The sequence below is a fragment of the Macaca nemestrina genome, chromosome 7 (genome assembly GCF_043159975.1).
Source record: "Macaca nemestrina isolate mMacNem1 chromosome 7, mMacNem.hap1, whole genome shotgun sequence".
Taxonomy (NCBI): Eukaryota; Metazoa; Chordata; class Mammalia; order Primates; family Cercopithecidae; genus Macaca; species Macaca nemestrina.
In genome coordinates this window covers 5,912,771-5,931,770 of record NC_092131.1, presented here as the reverse complement: position 1 = coordinate 5,931,770, position 19,000 = coordinate 5,912,771, and the positions used below count along the sequence as shown (strand labels likewise).

Here is a 19,000-nt window from a genome sequence, read left to right as displayed (position 1 = left end):
GAAATTCTATGGAGATTTTAACTTTTTCATAATTTTCGAGAGAAATAAATATATTTTTTATATATATAGAAATATAGAAATATAAATTATATAATATATAGAAATATATAAATATAAATTATATATAATATATAGAAATATATATTTTATATATAGAAATATATACATATTATATAAAAATATTTTTATATATAGAAATATACATATATAAAAATATATATTTTATATATAGAAATATATAAATTATATATAAAAATATTACATATATGTAAACATATATAAATTATATATAAATATATTATATATAATATATGTAAATATATAAAAATTATATATAAATATATTATATATAAGTATATATTATATATAAATTATATATAAAATATATAATATATATATATATTTTTTGAGATGGAGTCTTGCTCTGTCGCCAGGCTGGAGTGCAGTGGCGCAATCTCAGCTCACTGCAACCTCCGCCTCCTGGGTTCAAGCAATTCCACTGCCTCAGTCTCCCAAGTAGCTGGGACTACAGGCGTGCACCACCATGCCTGGCTAGTATTTTGTGTTTTAATAGAGACAGGGTTTCACCATGTTGGCCAGGATGGTCTCGATCTCCTGACCTCGTGTTCCACCCACCTCGGCCTCCCAAAGTGCTGGGATTACAGGCATGAGCCACTGCGCCAGGATGAGAAATATATTTTTTAAAAATAAGGCTGTTTCGCTCTCTTATCATTTCAATATTCACTGGTGAAGGAAATATCTTTAAAAAGGTTCTGCTTTGGAAACAACGTACAAAGGAAATGTAATAACTTAGCTACTGTTTCCTAAGCCATGAGCAGTGGCCTTTCATGTTTGAGTCTTTGCCAGCCAGTGTTGGTCCTCTGGTTATAACTCACGGTAGCTGCACAGACCACCGCACCATCTTACCAAACAGCGTTTTTGGGGTGCATCACCATTTTTGATGTTTATTGCCATTTTTATTGGTCTTTTGGAGTGTAACTGCCTTTAAGGCACACCAGAAGATAAGATAAAACCAAAGTTTCCTGCACACTTTAACAGGCAGGGTGTTTGGTGGTTAAGGGTAGGACCTGGAGCCACATGCCAGGGTCAGATCACCACCACCCCTCACCCCACCCACCCCAGGCAAGCTCAGCTGTCCAGGGCATGTGACTCACTCTCTGTTTCTAGAAATGGAACATGAAATGGGAATAATAATACAAGCTACCTCTTTGGGGTTTTTTGAAAGTTAAGTGAATGCACGTAAAGAGCTTAAAATGGCGCCTGGAGTGTCATGAGACTCAGTGTTTGTGGTGTCTGTGGTTACCTCTTTCGCAGGTTGTATGTGGTACTCCAGAGCCCCGCCACTTAGCCATGATCTGTTTTCTTTTTCTCCAGCTGTATTATCTGTATTTGTTCTCTCAAAGCTCATCTGTCTCTCTGTCTCTCTCTCTTTTACCCAGCCTTTTCATCTCTTGCAGTTTGCTTGGCATTTCACCATTTGGAAGAAATTAGTATCATCAGTACCTCTGGAGTTTGCACTATGTTCTGCTTATAGATTGTGTATAGTTACCTACTAAGATGGTCCTAAGCACATGTCCACAGCCTCGGTTCAGAGTATACTTAGTGCTCCCTATTCAGTCTTTCTGTTCCTGTGCTCCAGTCCGTGAAGTCTAGAGTAAAATAAGAAATTAGCATTTATATACATCTCCCCTCCTCATCTTTAGAAGAAGAGTTTCAGTATCACATTCATAAGAAATTTCATATTTAAAAGTTAGTGTTACAGTCGCAGTGCCTCACACCTGTAATACCTGCACTTTGGGAGGCCAAGGTGGGCAGATCACCTGAGGTAAGGAGTTCAAGACCAGCCTGGCCAACGTGGTGAAACCCCATTTCTACTAAAAATATAAAAATTAGCCAGCGTGGTGGCAAGTGCCTATAATCCCAGCTACTTGGGAGGTTGAGGCGGGAGAATCACTTAAACCTGGGAGGCGGAGGTTGCACTGAGCCGAGATGGCACCACTGCACACCAGCCTGGGTGACAGAGTGAGACTCTGTCTCAAAAGAAAAAAAAAAAAAAAAGTTACAGATATCTGTGGTTAATCTCAAATAGGGTGACTTTACATGTCATTTCCCTTTAGTTGTTTTTAAGTGCAGATGTTGCTTTAATTAAATAATATTTGAAATAAGTGGGATCCCAACTCTAACCTTGTATCTTACTGTTTTTAAATGTTGATATTTTGGTGTTTTCAGTAGAATTTGAGCTGTTAACAGTGTTTGATTAGGTTTTTTCAGTTTCTTTGTCATCGACGTTTGTGACCTCGTTATAATACACATGGATTTTTATCTGCTGGTTGTGTTGCTCACGAGCAATGTGTTCTAATTATGGTATTTTAACGTGTAACTTGTGAAACCAGTAATGTTTCACTCTCGGGAACAAGTCCTGGAGAACCTTAAGCCCCAGAGAACCACCTCCACTTCTTCCTAAGCTGCTGGTTCTTTATTCTTTGCGGGCTTCAAGGAGGAGGTGGGCGGTGAGGGTGTCTGTATATGTGTGTTCACATTTGTAGACAGTTTCTGCCCATGTATAATTAGGAATGGGTTGTTGGTTTTGTTTTTTTTTCCCCAGCTTTATGTAGTTGGTCAGACTTCTCAAAGGCGGGTAGCGTTGGTTAATTGTTCTCTTGGAATTCTGAAGCCTTTGCGTGGAGCAGTGTTCACCCTGGGCAGCCCGTGGCCCCTGGGGTCACAGAGCTGCTTTCCAGGGTGTTTGCAAGGCCATCACTGTCTTGTAAGATCACCAAGATCTGATTTACCTCTTTTGCTGTGTGGACGTTTGCCCTGGTGGTTCAAAGGCAGTGGCAAGTAGCATGGCGCCTTTCTTTCATCAAGCAGGACAGCGGTGCTCAGCTAGCAGCACGCCAGTCTGACCAAGGATGTTCTTGATGAAGCATGAAGTTACTAGTTTTTTAAGTCTCAACTGTTTTGTATACCTTTTTACTTTTGTTTTGTTTGGGTTTGTTTTGGTTAGGTTTTTTTGTTGCCCAGGCTGGAGTGCAGTGGCGCAATCACAGCTCACTGCAGCCTCAACCTCCCCAGCTCAAGCACTTCTCCCACCTCAGCCTCCTGAGTAGCTAGGGCTACAAAGAAGCACTACCACACCCAACTTTTTTTTTTTTTTTTTTTTTTTGTGGTAGAGCTGGGGTCTCACTGTGTTGCTCAGGCTGGTCTCAAACTCCTGGGCTCAAATGATCCTCCTGCTTTGGCCTCCCACAGTGCTGGGATTAGAGGCGTGAGCCACTGCAGCCAGCCTCCTTTTTGATTTTGCATGACGAAATGCAGAGTTCACATAAAGCCCTTCTAGCATGCTGGAGTGCGATGGCCGTCTCGAAGAAAAGCGCCCGTGCTGATGTGTGAGTTACGAGCCAAAATAGCCACTTTTTCCAGGAACTTATAAATTATGAGAACAGTAATGTAAAATCATTTTTACTTGACAGAACAAAAAGCAGACAAACGATAGATATTAAGACTTAAATATTTGGCTGATATTTTCTAGAAAATCTATGAAGTGAGCTTACCAATGCAGGGGAAAACAACTGCACCACTGTTTCTGGCCCATGATAAAATTTGAGCTTTCAAGAAAAATCTGAACTTTGGAGAACTTTTATCTGCCAGTGTAAGTGTGGCAGCTCCCAGTGCCACAGACTCTTCTGCCGAGAGGGGTGGCAACATTAGCAAGTGGAGTTTCTTCATGTATACGGTGGGAGGCCTCACAATGCGTGCAGCAGTGTGTTCTCAGTGACCGACAAACGATGCTACAAACAAGCGTGGGCGAAGAGCCGCCCCAAGTGTAAGAGATACTGCCGGGTGTTAATGTAACTGACGGGTTCATCAATACGGTTTCAGATTCCTCATTGCAACTAATCTTTAAGGAACTATCACTTGTTGAATTTTAGCGTAGGCAAAGAAAAACATCGGCAATTTTTTGAGGAGCTATTGAAACCTCCCTTTTCCCACCAGACATGTCTGTCTGAGCCTGGGGTGTTTCTTTACATATACTTGAACCAAAATAGCATATCACAGCAAATTGAACACAGAAGCACCTCGGCAGATCCGCCTGTCTTCTGTTGAGTATTGAAGATCCATGCAAAAATGTACAACAGGGCCATTTTCTCGCTGGTTTCTTTTTGAAAATAAGTTTATTTTCATAAAATGTTACTTAACATGAAGTGAACCTATTGCTAATTTAAATGAATAAGTAAATATTTTTAAAATTTTCAAATATGGTCAATATCAATGGATATAACCCCCATAATCAAAGCTCTTTAGGGTTCACCATACTTTCTAAGAACGTAAATAGGTCTTGACACCAAAAAAATGGAAAACTCTTGGCCTAGGAAATTTTTCTAGAATGGGCTGGATGTGACCCTTAGTTTTTACCAAGCCTCCTTGGTTTTTTCCCTCTTTTCTCTAGGAAAAAAAAAAAAAAATTAAGTAGTCAGCAGAATCATCTAAATTGGTCTCTGGGACCATGAGAGCTGAGAGCATCCGGAGCCCACCTAACCCTGGTCCTTCCTCCTGCCTTGGTCAGTTTCCTTCTGTGTTCTTCAAATCTTTTTTTTAAAGCCATTTTCAAGTCATCAGTTAATATGTGAATACAACCACCTTTACATTTTTTCTTCATTGCAAATAAAACTGAAATTTTCGCTAACCTTATCCCCTGAGATTGGTCTACCATCCCCACATCTCAAAGTGACTGCTACTTAGAGTTTGCTGTATGTCATTCCAGACCATTTTCTCCCTGTGGGGTGGGGTGTGTGTGTGTGTGTGTGTGTATCCACATAAATAATATAAATATATATTTATTCACAGAGTATATAGCATTTTTTGTTTCATCTCTTTAAAAAATTGACATGAGAGCAGTTTTAGTAACAAAAACCTTTTATACGTTCTTAGTATCTTGTTAGCCCTCTCGGTTCTTAATGCTCTGACCTGGTGTTACGTCATATATCCTGTATTATACTGTGTATACATACATTGCATAAATGCTTAATGTGGTCTCGCATGTTTTTCTGTGAATTTGGCTTAAACTTTCAGACTAGCAAGGCGTCTAGGAGGCGGCGGCAAGTGGAACGTGGAGCTGTCACAGACACTCAGCCTCCACAGCCTGTGCATGGGTGCTCTAGGCTAATTTTACAGATGTAATGACCAGGCCAGAGTGAAACCATGTTGTCTGATTTTAGAACAGAGGTCAGTTATGCTTCACCAAGCTGCTGGAAATGTGGAATTTTGTTTCTCAATTCTTGGACCTGGTCCTGAGGAGATGTTTCCCTTTAGAGAACATCATTGATGCTTTTAAAAGTATTTTATTAGATGTTGAAAACATTGAGGTCTTATTAATTTAATGACCCCACCACCACCACCCCCAGCCCCCCCCGACCCCTCCCCACATCCTTTCCTGAATTATTACATCAAATCATAAAGGAATCTGGCGCTATCAGAGCCAGGGTTAAGGCCTAATAGTGTCACTAGTTACTGAGGTTCTTGATTAAGTCACCATACTTTCCTGAATCTCCAAATAAGTTACATTAAAAATGCATTTGATTAAATTACTTATTTTCAAGGGAATTGGAAGAAAGGGACTGTGATTGGTTTTCCGATCTAATCCCCCGAAGATGAAAACACGAATGAAAATGAACATATTTCTCCTTTTATATTATTCTTAGTTAAGAGAAATGCTCTGCCGGGAGAAACCTTAAATGACTATCCAATGGGTAGGGTGTTTTAAAGAATCTAATAAATTCAGATACTTTTTCTTTTTACACAAAGTCACAAATGACGTTATGTTGATAAGTGTTTTTATGACTTATCTTAAACAACATTTAAATTTAAGCCAATGTTAAAGTTGTGATTTTGGGAAATTTTTTACTTATCCTTCCTCTCTTCCCTACTTCCTTCCCTTAAGAACCCCATTCTTATTTTCTCATTTATATCCCAGATGAGGCTGTCAGGTATTGAAACCGACCTTTTGAAGACATGTAAACTTTTTGGGGACTGACTTTTCTCATTCAAATAGTCTAATATCAGTGGATATGAACTCTGCATGTTTTTACTTTTAAATCTTATGCATCATTTAAATGTTAACTTTCAAAATATTAATCTTGAATTGTCACATTTTTGTGTGAGTTGGCATTGTCCAATTAAATGAACATAAATTATACTGCCTACATAGATTGGAAAAATATCTTTTGGTGGGCTGTGTATATGCACACGTGTTTATGTAAAACCAAATACCAACTTACAAAAACCAGTTCAGTCTTACAGTCTTGTTTAGTGTAACATACGGGCGGAGACATTTGCTTATTTGAGCCTTTTCACCCTTTATTTGTAAAAAGGAGGAGAGCCCTTAAGTAAAATGTAAACTAAACTTGGAACCCCTAAAATAATTTTGAACTACTTCACATTTAAATGTTTTTTTTTAAAAAAAGCAAAGTTTAAGAAGCATATTTGGTAAAGAGTTCTTTGGCAGGAAATGGGGACTTATCAGCCAAGCTAATAGCCTTAGCTATGGCATCCATAGTAACTAACACATGCTGCCGATGTAAATATTTGTTGTCAAGATTTATGCCAGCGAGCAGTGCTGCAGAACCCAGGCAAAGCAGTTCAGGCCAGTGAAATTAAAGCATCAGCCACCAATGTTTGATTCCTTTTGTATTATCCGGTATTCCAAGCATGACAGCATCATTCATCTCTTCTAGGGTTTTTCAAAATAGTTTAGCCATAAGAAAAATAATCCTGCTGACGAGTTGATGGGTGCAGCACACCAACATGGCACAAGTATACATATGTAACAAACCTGCACATTATGCACATGTACCCTAGAACTTAAAGTATAATAATAATAATAAATAAATAAAAGAAAAAAAAACTGTTACCGATCACACACAAAAAAAAAGAAAAATAAAAATAATCCTAGAGGACCAGTTTACTTGGAGTAATTCGGTACCCCCTCCCCCACAGCATGATAGATACCCAAATGAGAATAGAGAGGCTGTTATTGTTTGTCATTAGCACCCTGGAACCTTTTTCATCTTCAAAGCTCCTTGCAAAAGGGTTCATTAGCCGTCGCCCTCTTTCCTAGGAGATAGTAAACATGTTTGATTAGTCCTACTTTGACAGTGGTGGAAACCAAAGCAGAGAGGTTCTCCAACTTGCCTGAGGTCCGAGAAGGAGCTGGTGACAGAGACCAGATACCGAACCAGCGCTTGGGTTTTCTGACTCATGGTTCTGGGCTCACCCCTCTCGGAGCATGCACTGAGCCTGCTCTTGCAGGTTTCTTTATCACAGGGATCTATCTACACGGTACTCTCTGCTCTCAGCTTTTTGCAGTGGTGTAGAGTGCAGTGCAGCTGAAACCAGGTTAGTTGATCTTACGGTGTCATCTAGAAAAACAAGAGATGCAGATTCTGGGTCATGAAGGTAAGACTGTACTTTGAGGGTTTGTGGTTATGGGCGAAATTAACTTATCTGAGCCTTACATTGTCTCACTAGGCACAGTGCCCACCTGTTCCGTGGCACAGCCCCAGAATTCCTGTTGAAGAAACAGACTCCAGGACTGACTTTCCACTTGATTTTAGGAGCTCGCACATCCCAAGAGATTCATGTTCAAGCTGCATTTTAGACCTAGCTGACAAGGGTATTTTCGTGCTAAACATAAACTTACTATTGGTAAAGATTCTTAATGAGTAATTCTTAGGATTCAGTACAAAATTAGATATATCCTTTTTATTGGTCATGATAGAGCGTGGAGTTCTTGCAGGGTGGGGGAGAGAGGCATTCGTCCGAAAACTGGCTGTGTTTTAGTGTAAACATTTGTCTACGGGGAAACAGTGGGAAAGCATCAAGAAATACTTCTCGATGTATACAATTGAGGTGTTGTTTACATTGTAGTGAAAGAAAACCTCCGCATGCATGTTCCTGATTTTAATAAAGCTCTGCAGAGATTTCCTTCCTCATTCTTTGCTTTTGACTCTGCGTATGTCCTGTTGCTAATTTAAGTGTTGGTGGTGACCCTATGTCCTTTGTTGTGCCAAACAAGGTTCAAATTAAGACTAAAAAAATTTCTGAGTTCATTTCAAGTGGAAGGACAACATGATACCTAACACAGAAGAGAACAAAATTTAGTTTTGACTTTCTGCCCTGTGTCCACCTAAAGCTGTATTTCATTCACTCACTAATATGTAGAAATCAACTGTGCTTAGTGCTAAGAACTGGTCATGTTATAGGTGCTGTGGGTGCGTGTCTGCGCTGGCTTCAGGAGAGAGCAGGCCCTGTGGGGCCCAGCAAGGCCTCCCAGGAGAAGCAATGCATTAGCTGAAGTTACTAATTGGTGGTTCTAGGATGCAGTTGGGAAGATGGGATGATGTAGCCTGCTGGGGTATGTGTTGGGGGTGGGTGTCGCACTGTGGTGAGAGAAATCCTGGAAAAGGGTGTGTATCAAATAAGTAGCATCCGTTTATGACTGATGAGAGCAGCAGAGAGCAGTTAAGTGGAAGGCAGGACACAGCAGCGGTGTCTCGTGCCACCATCTTCGTCACTACACAAGGGGAAGTTGGGCTAAGAATAAATTTGTTTTGGTTCCAGGATGAAACTCAAGAGATACAGAAGAAACTGAAAGTGATACTTTTGGCAGAGAAATAGGATAAGAGGGTTTTCACCGTGTGTGTGTGTGTGTCTTGATGAATGTTTTACTTATTTAAAAAATATAAAGAAGTCATAGCATTAAAAGTGGGAGACATATACTGATCATAGAATCCGGGCATTACTATCTTTCTGTGTCTTAGAAGTTACTACTATGATTTTAGCCACTTAACTGGCTAGAACAGTTTTGAAAGGCCAAGATCATGGGTTTAAGATTAGAGACTTGACCAAGAGGTAACTTTCCTAGTCCTTATCATAGAGTGCACACTCCCAGCTTTTGCCCACCCTGTTTGGGGTGCACACACTCATCAGTGAGGGCAACAGAACACAGCATGCAGGTGGAACTGTGCAGGTCAGTCACCACTCCACCTCCCAGCCAGGGCCTCACTCCGAGTCCATCCACCTCCTAGCCAGGGCCTCACTCCGAGTCCATCATTTGGATTGTACTGAACTTTCACGTTGGCATTTCATTTAGTTGAATGAACCAGTTTTGTTGTATTTCAGATATTCTCACTGTGTGGTCAGACCTGTTCAGTTTTTGTAGGTGAACGGCAAAGCTGTCAAAACCAGATCTGCTGAAAAACCAAAATGTTCAGTGTCATCTTTGGTAGAGGGGATTATCAGAAACTTCTGGGGCGGGAAGGGAAACTTAAGAAACTTAAGAAGGAAGTTGGGGAAGATAGGACCTCATGGCTTTGGTTTTTCTGGTGTTCCAAGGGAGGAGGCTTCTAGAGAATTGAGGGGGAACAATAAGTGACAAGCATGAAGAATGAAGAGGGAACTGACCAAGGATCAGTGAGAGGTGGCCCAGAGGGCGTGGTCAGAGGTGGCTATCACGGCTATCACAGCAAAGTCTTTACTCCAAGAACCAAGTCTTTATCATATATATGTTTTGCAGATATTTTTCTCATACTGTGGGTTGTCTTTTTCACTGTCTTGGTGGTATCATTTGCAGCACACGTTTTTAATTTAGAGGAAGACCAGTTTATCTTGGTTTGTCTTCTGTCTCCTATGCTTACAGTGTCATAGCTATGAAACCATTGTTGAATCCAGATTTACTCTTATACATTCTTCTAAGAGTTTTTTAATATTAGCTCTCTTACATTTTGGTCTTTGTTCCATTTCATGTTAGTCTTTATATAGGGTGTGAGGTAAGGGTCCAACTTCATTTATTTGCATGTGAATATCCAGTTTTCCCAGCACCGTTTGTTGAAAAAACTATTATTTCCCCTATTGAATGGGTTTGGCATACTTGTTGAAAATCAGTGGACCATAAATAGGGTTTATTTCTGGATTCTCTATTCCATTGGTCTGTATGTCTGTCCTTATGTCTGTACCACACTGTCTTGATTACTATAGCTCTGTTGTAAGGTTTAAAATCAGGAAGTGTGAACTCTCCAACTTTGTTCTTTTTTTCAAAATTGTTTTGGTATTTTGGGTCCCTTTTGGTATATTGGGTCCATTTTACTCAGTGGTGTAACCATATGTGCATTTCCATATGAATTTTAGGATCAGCTTAGCAATGTTCCTTGTCTCTTTCTCTTAATTCTGTAGCCTTTCCTGGGTTAGAATCAGATTAGGACAGTGCTCCCTGGAATCTGCCCAGTAGCTGCTCTGACTGTGAGTAGAGAACCCGTGGGCCATCTGGGCACTTAATCTGAAATGGTCCATGAGGAACCCCTAAAATGTTTAAGTTTCTGAAATCCCTGGTTTTATTGTAAAAAGCTATTTGAATTTAGTATTCCGTTTCATGATTATTATAGTTAGGTGTAAAAATGTTTAACTTTTTTTTTTTCTTTTTGTTTTTTTGTTTGTTTGTTTGAGAGGGAGTCTTGCTCTGTCACCCAGGCTGGAGTGCAGTGGAGTGATCTCGTCTCACTGCAGCCTCTGCCTCCTGGGTTCAAGCGATTCTTGTGTCTCACCCTCCCTAGTATTTAGGATTACAGGTGTGTGCCACCACACCCTGCTAATTTTTGTGTTTTTAGTAGACACAGGGTTCTGCCATGTTGGCCAGGCTGGTCTCCAACTCCTGACCTGAAGTAACCTGCCCGCCTTGACCTCCCAAAGTGCTGGGATTACAGCTTAAGCCACCACACCCAGCCTTATTTAACATTTTTCAACTGCATGGAAAACTGATATTCTAGGATGTATATTGAGTTTATCCTGTGGCTTTATGCATCCTCCGGAATGCATACCTCAGCATAAAAGGCCAAGTTAGGGAGAAACCTGCCTGCTGGAGTTCTTGGATTTATAAAAGTTCTTTCCTTGACTGTCTGCCTTCTGACCTCTCCAGACCATAGCTAGCAGAGCCGAACTAAAGGGCAGAGACGACACTGATCTGCTGCCATCTGCACTGGGCAAGATGGCCTCACCTGACTCACAGCTGTTGCTTTCTCTCTCAAAGCCACTATCTTTTTCTGCTGATTCTTAAAACAGAGTTGGATCTTGTCAGTTTTGGCCATCAAAAAGATTGAACTCTTGCAGGATTAAATCCATTATTTTCCTAAATTACCTTGTTTTGGGAAATCAGTTCTCGGCCATAAGTGTAGGCTCAGGTGCGCTGAGGAGGGCACCCCAGACACCTGTGGTGCTCTGTGACAGGACTTACCTGTCAAAGGCAAAAATAAGGGTGATGTCGTGTGAGTTTTCCATTAAGCTAAATTTATTCAATGTACAGGACTATCTTTTATTCCGAAATTGTCTTCTTGTTCCCCATAACCTTGGAAGTGAGATACTGTCTTTTTCAGTATTAAAATGTCTTTTCTGTAGGATTTTTTTTTTTAACGGATCTTATTTGTGGTTAGGATGACAACCCAGCATCAGTCCTCAGGATTCTTTATGAAATGTTCCCCGTCTGTGAAATTCTAACTCTAGAATTTCACTTTAGACCGCAAATCCCAGATTTGTACCTCATTTACATTTGTAGTAACCACATCATATTTCAAATGATTTGTGTAACCTAAAAGCCCATTTTTTTATTCTTTTCACACGAAATGTCCAGAATGGGCAAATCCATAGAAACAGAAAGCAGATCAGAGGTTGCCAGGGGCTGTGGAGAGGGAGGAAGGGGGAGTAATTACCTACAGGGACGGGGAGTTCTTCTGGGATCGTGAAAAAGTTTTGAAACTCGACAGAGGGCTGATCGCACAACATTGTAAATGCACTAAATGCCCCTGAAGTGTACTTGAAATGGTTCATTATATGTTATGTAAATTTTCAATTTTCTTGAAAAGCCCATTTTATTCAGTGGATTAATGATATATAAGAAGACTGGAAGGTGTAGGGTGAGTGTTGTATTCAGAGGATATACATCAAGGCAAGGATACTCTGTATGCTTGTACACACACACAAATACATATACACAAAGAACATACCTATTATTAATTTATGTTTCTAAGTATGATCATTAGAAGCTGATTAGGTAAATAAACTTTCTGCTTTGGGACAAGCAGAAAGATTTAACACTTCAATGAAATTCACAGATATTCTTTTTTTTTGTTTTTTTAGACAGTGGCTCACTCTGCCTCCCAGGCTGAAGTGCAGTGACACGATCTCGGCTCACTGCAACCTCCACATCCTGGGTTCACGCGATTCTCTTGCCTCAGCCTCCCAAGCAGCTGAGACTACAGGCGTACGCCACCACACCTGGCTAATTTTTTGTATTTGTAGTAGAGATGGGGTTTCACTATGCTAGCCAGGCTGTTCTCGAATTCTGGCCTCAAGTGATCCACCTGCCTCAGCTTCTCAAAGTGCTGGGAGTACAGGCGCGAGCCACTGTGGCCTCAAAAGATACTCTTTATCTTACCTCAGAAGCTATGTTTTTCAGCCTTTCACACTGGAAAGTTGAAGTTGTGAAAATATCTTCAGGATAAATCTGAATTGTGTTTCTTTTATTGCTGAGTCTGGTCGATGTGTTCCTGGTATTTAGTGGAACTCCGATCAACACAGGCTGAAGTTAGTCAGTGGGGTTCTCTCTGTGGGGTTCTAACCTTGAAATAGGAGCATGAGACTTGCCTTCCCCTTCTCCATTCCTCCAAGAAAGAGAAAGGAAAGGAAGAGAAAATAAAAAGCAACCGTGTGTTATTTTTAAGTTTAGTACAACATCTTTTTAACTCTTTTCTCTCCCTCTCCTGCTTCCTTCTTCAATCTCCAGCTACCATTCATTTCCTGATTTCGTTTATAGCTCTTACCAGGCAAGAAGGCCAAGCAGAAGGAACCTACATCAGGGAAGTGCCGGGCCAGGGGCCCCACCTGGACTTGGGGTTCTGGGCAGCCTGAACACAGATTTCTTAGTTTCCTGAAGTAATTGAGCTTGTTGCCTTAATTTCAGTTAAAATACTGATTGTGCTTAATTTTAACTGAGCATGAAGACCTCTTACAATATTCCATAAGGCTGGATATTTTTTTGAGGAAGACGATTTTTCCTCTTAACCTTGCCTCTGTGTGTGTGTGTGTGTGTGTGTGTTTGGTCAATGTTTAGACAGTTTTCCATGCACGGACCCTGATCACAGCGGGAGCAGGCAACGCGAGATGCCCCTCATCAGACATCCAGCTCCACATGGTGGCCTTCCTGCCCACAGGTCATCCTTACGCAGTGCCTTCAAATTGAGTGTCTTCAAAGGTGCTGCTTAGTCTCAGTTTGGTTGTTCTATTACTGTCGTATTTTTCTTTTTTGCAGTATTGAAATGTTACTCATAGGGACCGAACACTGGTTTTAGTGTCCATAGCGGCAAAAAAAAAAAAAAAAAAAAAATTTTTTCAAAACTTGTTTCTATTTGGTCCTCTGTGACCCAAGTTATTGCTTAGCTTTCTTTCCTGGTAAGAGCCAGAAACGAGATTAGGATGTGAATGGTATTTTCTGAACCCTCAGAGTGTGTACAATACCATTTTGTAAAGAAAAGCATCTATATTCAAAGTAGATCTAAATAATTCCTAAAAATGCCAAATCATTCTCCCATTCATTTTTCAAGACTTAAATATGTTCTAATCCATAGGAGAATGAGAGTTTCCAAGTTCATTAATTCGGGTTCCTGTTACCAACTCATATTTTACAGCCCATATAAAGTTTTATTTCAGTGAAACTTGTAGTTATCACAAGTAGAACTTGGGAACTCTACACTGCTGTCTCCAGACAAGACACAGGGTTTCACTTACATTAACAAAGGATGATCCATTCAGAATTGCAAACAAATGCTACATTGTACCCTTGGTAGTTGTGACCCAATTCAGTCCTGCTTTGAGGCTGACGACAGCCAAGTGTTGGCCCAAGTCAGCATAAATCAGAGCAACAGAAAATCCACCCGAGGTGGGGCCCCGGATTGGATATGCTTTGGACAACAGGTCCCCAGCCTGCACCTGAATGAATCCTGAGGCAGGCTTCTGTCTCTGCTCTAAACACTCATCCTGAAGTGTATCTGGACCATTTTAAGTACCATTCTAGCAGTGGTACTTAGTTATAATTAATATAAACATGTCATTCTATTAAAAGAAACCTGCAGCTTCTGTTAAGTTGGGTCAAATATAAGATACTGGGGTTTAAAGATGTAAATTGAAAATTCAGTTTCGGCCGGGCGCGGTGGCTCATGCCTGTAATCCCAGCACTTTGGGAGGCCGAGGCGGGCAGATCATGAGGTCAGGAGATCGAGAGCATCCTGGCTAACACAGTGAAACCCTGTCTCTACTAAAAATACAAAAAAATTAGCCAGGCGTGGTGGTGGGCGCCTGTAGTCCCAGCTTCTGGGGAGACTGAGGCAGGAGAATGGCATGAACCCAGGAGGCGGCGGAGTTTGCAGTGAGCAGAGATCGCGCCACTGCACTCCAGCCTGGGGGACAGAGTGAGACTCTGTCTCAAAAAAAAAAAAAAAATTCAGTTTCATCCAGCAAGGAATACAGAGAAGCAGCAATAGAACCTGCCTGCCCTCAGGGAGCTTGCAGTCTAAGAGAACATAAATATGTATAATTTAAAGTAAAATGGAAGTGTCATTAACGGGGCAAGAGGATGCAAAGATTGCCTTCAGTTAGAGTGATAAGTACATTACCATCACAGCAGCATTTGCAGGTATTGGGGCTTTATTGTAAGTTTCTTCATTCAGCAAACACTTCCGAGCACTTTTGTGTCTGATCCTGTTATAGCTGGTGGAAAATTGTAGACTAACAACCCATGTGCAAATGACAACATCGTGTGTCATGTGCAGGGCTGGCAGCTACGCGGGGACATTAACAGAGCCCAGCAGAAGGGCACCTCACTCCACACCTGGGGAGAAAAGAGGTGTGCTGACTTCTGTTTGTTTATTTGTGCTTGTTTTACCATAAATGAAATATGAGCCTTCTTAATATGTTATCTGTGATATGTTGGCATAGATATCTTAATGTATAAAACATGCTTATATTTATGTATGACATTATGTTTATTTTTGGCTACATCCAGAAAACAATTTGATAAGGCTTAAACTACTAAAATATGTGCAACAGTGTGTTAAAGGAAACAAAATAACTAGAAGCCAGTTAGGAGGACCAGTTCAACTTTTGAATGGGGCTATTCAACAGTTTCAGAAATTTTTTTTATGCTACTAATGGGCCAATGGGCATAGCATCTTTTTAAGCTTCCTTCCAGTTAGTGGTACTAAAACCATTGCAGATGCATAAAGGAAGATGCTTATCATCCTGTCTAGTTGTAAGATGAGGTACTACTCCTTATCGTAGTACATTCCTTAAATAAGTACAAGAATTACAGTTGACCCCTGAACATCACAAGTTTGAACTGCACAGGTCCACTTATATGTGGGTTTTTTTCAACCAAATGCAGATTGCAAATGCACAAGATTCGAGACCTATGTATACAGAGGGCCAACTTTTCATACGCACGGGTTCTGCGGGCCGACTGTGGGACTTGAATATGCGTGGATTTGGGTAAGCGTGGTGGTCCTAGAACCAATCCCCTACATGGACTGCTGTGGTCTGTTACTTACATTGGCTTTAAAGTTGAGTTTAACTTGTCCAAAGACATTCTTATTTAAGCAGCAATATTATGATACAGCTTTGAAAGCAAAACTTAAAAGAACCCATGGATAGCCTTGGATCCATGGAAATATTCTAATCCTGGGCTTCTAAATAGTATTGCATGTATAGAACAAAAGACTAGCAGGGGATTAGCAAAGGCTGAGAGCAAGTGGTCTGTCTGTCCTCATAATGAAAAGGAGCAGAACAGAACAACAGAGGTAAAGTGATTCTCTTGCTCCTCATTCAGGCAATCATTGGAGATTTGTTGAGCAATAATAGTCAACATAGAAATCTACAGCTTAGGCCAAATAGAGGATTTCTTGTTATCTTCTTTATGCTGTGGGAGAGCCCAGGATTCCTCCAAGTGCAGCAAGTGCACACCACTACTTATGGCAGTTATTTTAAGTGATTCAGAGTTGAGTATTATTTTACTTTAATAATTATGTATCGATGAATGTGAAACTGTATAATTAGCACATCAAATCCATGGTTTCTTGAATTACTGTTGCTTAGGACAGGTCTTAGTAAAAAAGTGTATCCATTTAAAGCAAAATACCAAGTAAATAAAAGCATGACTGTACACGGATTTGTGACGATCTTGAAGGTGTTCATGTAGGACTGAAGTACGAGAAACCTCAGGGTGGGTGACTCTGGGCACCACCTGAGGAGTCTGTTCTGAAGACGCCTTCCCATCTCTTTCCTGGGTTACAAGCAGTGGAGACGCACTTGGGCTTGCTTTGATGAACACAAGTGTTTTTAAGGCACAGTCATGGAGGGACTCCACACAGAGAAGCAGGGTAGAGCTGGACTGTGGAGCCAGAAGGGTCCAGACTCCAGCAGCATGAGTGACCCCTCTGTGTCCTCGTCCACCCCGCCACTCCCAGTCTCTGCGTGTCATGCCCCTTCTTCCCCACACTTTACCGTGTAATTTCTCTGCATGCTCTTTTGCTTTTACTCAGGGACATAATACAGGTAGCAATGTGGGACCTCCAGCAAGTATTGAACTGTTGAGTAGCTGTTCTTCATTTGTAAAATGGGAGTGATAACAGTTTCTCTCTCACAGGACAGTTGTGGATGGTCAGGGAGGCTGGGGTGTGAACACTTGGCACAGCATCTGAAACGTGCTGGAATCAGTCATGTCCACCCTGGCAGTGATTAGAGCTGCTTGATTCTTCCCATGTTCCATCTAGTGAAAAGTCGTTGGTAGGTTCAATTTTCAGGAGAAAAACGTTGACTTGGTCAAAACATTGTCCTTGATCAAGTTGTTTACTCTTGCTCCAAGCCGCCCTGGAGTGTGGTGCAGGAAAAACATGGGCGCCTAGGTCCGCCCCTTGGCCAGCCGTGGCCAGAGGCCACCAGTGCTGCTGTTCACATGGCCAGTGTCAGGGTTTTAATTCAAGGTGGAGCTTCCCAACCATTCTGGTAATGAGGAGTCTTGCCTGATATGTCTTGGCCAGCTCTGATTGGTCAGATGTTTGAGGAAGATAGGGTTGCCAAAGATTCCTAGACTCTCCAAGTTTGGCAGAAGTTGGTAGAGGATCACACAGTTACCTAAAATGATTGGTTTAATTATATGGTTTGATCATTCTTCAGAAACCACCACCTTGGGTGAACCATTGTTCTTAATTTTGCCTTCATTTTTTGCTCTTGTTGTCTGGCCCCAAAGACATGCCCACTTGTGATTTTGTAAAGGATGCATTTTGTTGGGTTCCATTTTGAGAGGACACAGTTTGAGGGAGCACATGGACCTAAACTTGAGTTCCACCACCCCCAGCCAGATAAATTGCCGAGTTAGTTCACTGTTCCAAAACTGTTTTTTCAAGGCATTGTGGTAACAGGCCATGTGAAATTCCCTAACATGACTAGGGGTTTTCACTTCCCAGCTTTATTGAATCAAAGGGGTTTTTTTGGCATTTTTTGTTTTTGAGACAGAGTCTCACTCTGTCATCCAGGCTGGAATGTAGTGCGATCTCAGCTCACTGTAACCTCCGCCTCCCAGATTCAAGTGATTCTCCTGCCACAGCCTCCCATGTAGCTGGGATTACAGGCACCCGCCACCACGCTCAGCTAACTTTTGTATTTTTGTAGAGACAGGGTTTCACCATGTTGGTCAGGCTGGTCTCAAAACTCCTGACCTCAAGTGATCCACCTGACTCAGCCTCCCGAAGTGCTGGGATTATAAGTGTCAGCCACCACACCCAGCCTGAATCAAAATTTTAACATTTGTCTCTTCCTCTGGGTGGCAAACGTGATCCAGTCAGGACAGATTATATCCCATGTGAAGAGTCACCCTGAGAATTTGAGCGGGGCATGCTGTGTGGTTACTTGGACTCCAGACCCTTGTCTGCAGAACTGGTGGGACCTTGACCTGGTCCTGTTCTCCTGTCTGCACACACAGGCCATTGAGGTGCTGAGGCTGCAGCAGTGACAGCAGCACTGAGGGTCAGCTTCAGGGGGACACTCTTCAAGCCAAACAAAAAGTCTTCTAAAAAAATGGAACTAAAGATGGTCCCTTGATGTGGCGTCTCAGTACAGCTGCTGAGGTATCTCACAAGGCCACCAGCAAGTTAATCTGAGGAGGCATTTTCCTCTTGCAATCAGGAGGCTGTTCCAGCAGAAATGGCTCAAGGAGAAATTCTCCTCCCAGACACCCCAGTCTAGGGGGTGAAATTTCACTGGCTCATTGCCAGCCCCGGCCTCCAAATCTCTGTAAATTATGAGATCATAGAATGCATGCTTAAAGCCCCAGGCCTGTCAAGTTGCTTGGAGATACTCATACTGAGAATTTATTAAGATATTAATTTGGTTATCAGGAGTCTGGATGGGGATGAGAGGAGGGGATCTTCATTACATGCTGGGAAAATCAGAAATCAGCTCTAATTGCTACTACTCTTTCCTCTCCCAAGATGACTTTGCCAAAAAGCTGTGAGAAAAAGTCCTCAAATCTCAGAGATTGACTTGGTACTTGATGATACCCAGCTCGCTGGTGGGCCTGTGGCTACAGAGCCTCAGAGGAAGGTGAGAAGCTCTGGCCAGAGTCCTGCTTTGCTCCGCCTACTTGCCAGGGGCTTGGAGAAGTGTTTTGTTTTGTTTTGTTTTGTTTACTTTTTGGGAGTGTATTCAAAGCATATTCACAGTAAGGAAAAAAAAATGCAGCCTGTGTCTTTAGGGACTGGGAGTCTCTGATTCCAGCACAGCCAACTGCCCAGCAACCCTAGAACTGGTAGGCTGACACTGGGCTGCTCCTCACGGTGGTGGGAGCATGGGCTGCTCAGCTGGGGCCATCTAAGGAAGCAAAGATGTG

At 41.6% G+C, this 19,000-nt stretch overlaps 1 protein-coding gene across 14 annotated transcripts in view; it reads left to right on the top strand.

The window, feature by feature from the left end:
• The window catches only part of LOC105467393 (protein phosphatase 2 regulatory subunit B'gamma), a 167,418-nt gene that overhangs the window by 56,241 nt on the left and 92,177 nt on the right, over positions 1 to 19,000 (top strand). For 3 of the 14 annotated variants that reach the window (XM_071099579.1, XM_071099581.1, XM_071099578.1), the window contains exon 2: positions 15,503 to 15,606. The exons of 10 other annotated variants lie outside the window; for them this stretch is intronic. Coding sequence is in view for 1 of the 4 variants with exons in the window: in XM_071099576.1 (XP_070955677.1) it covers positions 7,455 to 7,476 (22 nt within the window). In the remaining 3 variants the exon portion in view is untranslated. Of the gene's footprint in view, positions 1 to 7,372; positions 7,477 to 15,502; positions 15,607 to 19,000 lie in introns of those variants that run through there. One more of the 14 variants, XM_071099576.1, reaches the window with a different exon arrangement.